Source organism: Populus nigra, chromosome 16, assembly GCF_951802175.1.
Source record: "Populus nigra chromosome 16, ddPopNigr1.1, whole genome shotgun sequence".
NCBI lineage: Eukaryota > Viridiplantae > Streptophyta > Magnoliopsida > Malpighiales > Salicaceae > Populus > Populus nigra.
In genome coordinates this window covers 116202-122500 of record NC_084867.1, presented here as the reverse complement: position 1 = coordinate 122500, position 6299 = coordinate 116202, and the positions used below count along the sequence as shown (strand labels likewise).

The window sequence follows — 6299 nt, the reverse complement described above, 5'->3', positions numbered from 1 at the left end:
TGTCGTTGAGATTGATAATATTAGAATCATTCTTCTTATCAATTTATAATTTCAGAACCTTATAGTAGTAATTTCTTTACAAGCTCCATGCTTTAGTTTCAATTCAGGTTTTGGCAGTCCTTTGGTTATGTACCCTTTGGTGATTATAGCTTTGCAATTATAGAATGAGTTGAGGCTCTTTGTTTTTGAGTGATGATGGCAAGATTTAGGCTTGTAATTGAGCGATGGTGGCAGGGTTCTGGATGGAAATTTTGAGTGTCTAACTTTGGCTGCAAATGACCTAGAGCAGAATCCCTGTAGTGTTAGTTTAGGATTGTAGTTGCAGGGCTAACCAATTAACACAGCAAGCTTTTAATAGCTAGGAATTGCTCCTTCCTGTGGTGAGAGCGTTCAGTCCATAAGAGTACTGTGGAGTTGGATGTGCATGCCCCAATGCAACAATTGCTGTATCATAACAGCTTCCTGTGTCATTGACAAAAAACCAGGCCAGCTTCGTGCATGGTGTTTCTCTCCTCAACACCTAAAACTGTGAGAATTTGCTTCTTCAAAGGGATTTCCCTATACCTTTTACAGCTGATTCTCTCAGTGAACAAACATATGGAAAGGAATGATACACGTGTGAGTGTGACTCCACATGCTTGCTCAATTTTTTATTTATTTATAGCTGAGCCTTTACAGAAGCTAAAATTTAGTCATTTCCAAGCACAACATTATGTAAAGAAAACACTTTCAGTTGTTTTCAGGTCATCTGAATAAATGGAGTATTGGTAGAAAACCTCTTTTTTGCTGTTTAGAAGCAGACATACCTGCATGTGCTGTTAACTCATTGAAGGGAATGTATGCTGTAATGATACACGTGTGAGTGTGACTCCACATGCTTGCTCAATTTTTTATTTATTTATAGCTGAGCCTTTATAAAAGCTAAAATTTAGTCATTTCCAAGCACAACATTATGTAAAGAAAACACTTTCAGTTGTTTTCAGGTCATCTGAATAAATGGAGTATTGGTAGAAAACCTCTTTTTTGCTGTTTAGGTCCCCCCCCCCCCCCCCCCCCCAATGGGGCACAAGCAGACATACCTGCATGTGCTGTTAACTCATTGAAGGGAATGTATGCTGTATACATTGGAGCCTGCTTGTGATTATGACCTACCATTTTAGACAAAAGTACAGATATTCTCTAGTTTTCTAGTCTGTTTGGAAGGAAAGCTTCCGCCATAAAATTCAGTTTAATCAAATTTCAAGTGAGTTCAACTAGCAAAGTAGTTGTGTTTCGAAAAAAACCACTCGAATATATCTATGAAAATTTGACCCCAAGATACTGTATCTGTGTCTCATGTCCTCTCTCTCCAGCTCTATCTGTTTCATCTCCTCTATCTATCTCTCCACATGGATATCGCTTCCATATTTCTTCCTCCCTCAATCGCACATTTTGATTGTAAGTTTATGCTGTGGAGAACCCCAAAATGGTAGGACAGTAACCATGGAATTTCTTTGCCAACTACGATGAAGTGTAATTTTTGTTTTATTCAACTGGTTTTGGTGGAGATGATTTACCTGTTTGGTGGTGGTGGTGCTGCTGCTGCTGCTTGAAAACTAGGAACAAAATTGAAGGTTTGGCTATAGAGGGGTGTGGAGTTGGTATTTTAAGTTGCTTTTGATCCTGAGTTTTTAAATATGTTAATGGGTTGGAAGGATTTTCAAAGAAAAAGGAATATGAATGTTTGTTTGGTGTCCTCCTAGAGTGCTTTAATTTGGAATAGATGGCATATTTTGAGCTGAAAGGCTTATCAACCGCATTTAACAGTAATGCTTGCTTCATGGTTGCCTCTCTTCCCCTTAGCTGAGCTTGTGCTGCATTTAACCTGGTTAAAGCAAGTTCTCAAGGTTTATTAATTACCAGAAACGTATATGAGGTTGAAAGCAGCTAGCTTTTGAGATCTTGAAAAGGTTGATCACTTTTGAAAATTGTGGCAATAAATGTTTCTTGTTTCTTTAAATTTTATATTTTCTAAGAAAAATAGCGGTGGAGCTATCTTTGTCTGTATCACATTTTTCTTTCACCACAACATCAATTATTAGTCACAAAATGGCATTGAGTGTTTGATAGTTGGCTTATATGTGGCTGTGATGTTCAGACCTTGCCAATAGAAGGTACCAAATGGAAAAAAAAAAAGAAAGAAAAAAAAGAATTGCAATATTAAAGTTGGTGGCACTTGTATGTGCTTCCTTTAAACCCTTGTCCTTCCATGAGGGAAGAATTTATAATAGTATATTCCTGTCTTTATATGCATAAGTTTGGCCTCTGGTGTAAAACATATTTTAGCTTTGGTTTACAATTTTACCTTGGATAGTTTGAATGATTGTTGTTTTACATGGACAAGGGGAGTGGGGAGAGGATAGCTGGGATAAGAAGGGAAAGAAATATCGGTATCTTGAATTCAATCTTCACTCGTAGCATCAGATGTGTTTGATTAATAGTGTTTTCAGCTCTTTCAGAGACAGCAAATTCCATTACCTGGAATTAGTATGTTCTTTAGTATATTCATTAGCATACAGATCCAATTCCACAACATGAGTATGGTTGAAATCCAGAGAAAAGAAAGTGAATTTGAGAAAAGATTCCAGAAATCTAATGGCCATAGGGACCCAGTAGTTGTGGCTAGAATAATGTTATCTTGTGAGTATTAAAGCTGAGGGATTGACGTGGATATTTCATTCTTAGCAAAGGTAGAGTGTAAATTTCCCGCCTTTTATCTCCTTTTCTCCTCAGATTCTCATCTCTATCATTCTCACGCCGTTTCTTTCTGCTCAGAGGACATGCAAAGAAGCAAAGTTGAAACAAGAACCCCTCAAAACTCTCTTCAATCCATAAAAACCCACCTTAAAAGAATCTCTGGAATCCTGCTTTTTCACTCTCAACCATCACATGCTAAGCGACATCGAAGTTGCAATGATGAAAGATAAAGTGCATAATCCACAAACTTTCAGTGACACTATCATCTTAACTTTAGTCTTATCATGTACTATAACTAATTTACAACACTTAAGAGAAGCAAAAACATTTAGAACTCGAACATAATTAACTTAGCAGGTAGTGCGAAGTAACTCACAAGCAGCTTAGTTTGTTGCCTGGCGGATCTTATTCAGACAGTGGTGGAACATATAGTCCCTTGCCTTGAACTCAAAGGTCCTGTTGGGAGAGTAGGTCCAAGAGCCATAACAGCAAGGCAATTAACATTAATTCTGTATCGCCCTGAAACCCAAGTTCCGACCTTCCACCTGATTCTTCCATTCACCTTTAGATTTAGAACTAGTTTTCCAGCAGTTCGATCACGCCCCACTTCGTAATTGAAGGATGGAGCCACAGGTAATCCAGTTCCAACCAAAGATGCTGTTAATAGATTGCTATCCTGATGTCCTTGGTAGAATGGGGGAACGAAGGTGTCAACAGTAATCTGTTGACCCTTGTAGGCAGCATAAACTTGTAACTCCTCGTAGTAAATGCTGACCTTTTGATTTGGGTTCTTAGAAAGTAGGGTGAGTTGGATAGAGGAGTTGAGAAGGTTAGGACCAGAGAGGCTGAGTTGGTAGATATCAGCCTCTTTGAGAGTGAACTCAGGCTTGGCAGGTCGCAGGATAAGCCAGATCATCAGTATTAGTAAGAGAAGAGTGGTAAAGATTCCTGAGAAGGCAAAGAAAAGCTTTTTGTAGAGCTTGTCGAAGTTAAGTCCTTGCTTAGCACAGTGTTTTGGAGATTTTATGGAGACTTGAGACATTTGCAGTAGGGAGGCAAAACAGAGAGAGAGGGAAGGGGAGAGGAGGAGAACAGCAAGTTTACAGGGCTAAGGAAGGGAGAAATGACGGGGTTAATAAAAGGAGCACTGGGAAACACACAAAGCAGCAATTATTTTGACTGGTGCTTATCCCGATTATGGGAGTTGCTAATAGATACTTGCTTCTAAGCTTCTTGAATTTACCTTTAACTCAATGGTTATAAATTCCATTAATATGTGAAGCATGCATCTCGACCGTTGGATCATTCAACTCATGCTCCCTGCTTTCTCTGGATGTAACGGATCATATAACGTACAATGCACAGCCAGGACCAAATTGAAGTGGGACAAGGCTACCCTTTTTCAGAAAAAAAGCATTCTGACTTGTTTGGTTTTCATTACCTTGGAAGTCAATAGTACTTTCCTATATGAAATTAGAAATTCAAAAGGTGCATGCTATTTTATATTTGTTAGGGTAGGAAGTAGTTGCTTCTACGGAATTTACGTGTCCCCATAACATAATAATGCTCATTTTGTCATTGTTTGATTATTTTCCACTAACGTTTGATAGATCATTTTACCATGTCATTTGCACTTCCAAGCTCAGTTCAAAGTTATAACCTTACCAGAGCAGTATGAAAGTAGTCCTTTTTCAGGTACATAGGATATCAGGATTATTACAGCTGCTCCTATAATTCCTATCAGAAGAGCTATTGTTTTCAGTTTCTGCCTTATTTTGGTTAAACACTCACAGAAAGAGGGACATTGAACATCTGATTGGGGTCCCAGTATCTAAGATTGGGAACTTCTATCAAACAATGTTCATGCATTTTCTCAACAACCTTTACTTTTCAGGTTTTTATTGTATGCATGCTTTTACAAGGGAAGGATCGTAGATCTAACATGGTGGTTGACAAGATAGGATACGTTGGAAACACTTTAATGATAATTGTAAGGAAAGTAAGGCTTTTAAAAGAGCAAGACTCGATAGTGTAGTAGCCAGTAGCCTTTCTTGCGGAGTAGTGGTGATAAGTATGTAATGTACGCAAGCAATAATGCAATGGCCTAGTGGCTTCTCCATAACTCTCTTTACTTGCTCAGCTTGTGTTCTAGTAAAAGGCTAATTGTGTTGAAAATGAAGTTTTGATTAAGATATTATAAGTTGATGGTGATAATACTCTCGTTTAACTAACCACAGATTGACTAATTAAGAGTTTTCAAGTTGAGGGTGTCTTTTGTTTTATTGAGCTGTGCACTGTAGAGAGTTCAAAGAAGAGAAAACATGGAGAATCTCTGAACTAGCTTTTAGGAAGCGGCTGCCATTGTTTATTACTTGAGAAAAGGGTTGATATAGTAGAAGGTATGTTGAGAAACTATATATAGTCAGTGTCATGATTGTTACAATCTCAGCCGTTTGACAATTCGTTGTCGTGTATCGCTGCCGTCGATGCATGCCACGAATACCAATCATTTGATCAGTGCACTGGTCAGGTAAGCCTTGCACGATGAAGCCATGGGACCCCCTAATCAGGATCTCCAAAGGAATATTTAGTGCTAGGAACCATTGACCCTACTTGCAATGCCCACAAGGCATTAGAGGTTTGAAATCAAGGGAAAGAGTAGTTTTATCCTCTTAGGTTCACTTTTGAAAGGCTCTTATGTTTTGCTGTTTTCTTGTCTTCCAATCAAACAAGAAAGCTAGATGGCCCCAGGATCCTAGTGATCTCTCATCTGCTCTTCTTTTTCTGGCTAGAATTTGCTTTTTTCTCTTTGTTATAAAATATAGTATTGAATTGTATGCTTAACCTATTAAAAAAGAACTCATCAACTATCTAACTTACGGTTATATATATCACTTAATATATGATGGAGATATATGTATTATATATAATAGCAAGGGACATTAAAATAATAATTTGATATGTTCTTGATTAGTAATCATTTTCTTATTATCATATATTCACAGTTATAGATGAAACATCTATTATAAAGCAAAGTTAAGAACTCGGGTAGATAAGGATTGAAATCTCCGAGAGGCAGTAGTTGTGGATGGACAATGTTATGTTTCCACCAATCCTGCCTTGCGTTCTTTTCTAGGGCGGTGGTGGGCTGGCAATATTTAGGCAACAGTCAATCAGAAAAAGCTATGTCAGATCCTGAAATCACAGCAAACACATCCCATCCATGGCAGTGCCCCCCCTAGAATTGAATTGTTTTCAAGCCCACGTATTTTCCAACATTTGGAATATACCATTGCATTATCATTATCCTTCAAAGGGTATTGGTAGGTAGAGAGCCATTTGGCACAGTAAATAAAGGTCGAGAAAAAGCAAGCAACCTGAATGGCCTCTGCTTTTAACTCCTCTTTTTTGAAACTTCACTTTCACCATATCAAACACTCTAGGAGAGAGAAGGAACCAATGCAACATGTTAAGCACACTTGAGCCCACAGGAACAGGAATCACTTGTGATCGTTGCATCGGTGACTGCCAAGCTTGCCTACTGTCCTGGTCACAGGAAACAA

General features: G+C 38.3%; 1 protein-coding gene across 1 annotated transcript; it reads right to left on the bottom strand.

Annotated features, from left to right (window-relative positions):
* Nucleotides 1–2513: 2513 nt before the first annotated feature.
* Nucleotides 2514–3948, bottom strand: LOC133676315 (NDR1/HIN1-like protein 26). The gene is made up of 2 exons (XM_062097974.1): nucleotides 3113–3948; nucleotides 2514–2806 (listed from the first exon to the last, which is right to left on the bottom strand). The coding sequence occupies exon 1, from the start codon at nucleotides 3776–3778 to the stop codon at nucleotides 3146–3148; it is 633 nt and encodes a 210-aa protein (XP_061953958.1). The 5' UTR covers nucleotides 3779–3948; the 3' UTR covers nucleotides 2514–2806; nucleotides 3113–3145.
* Nucleotides 3949–6299: the final 2351 nt, after the last annotated feature.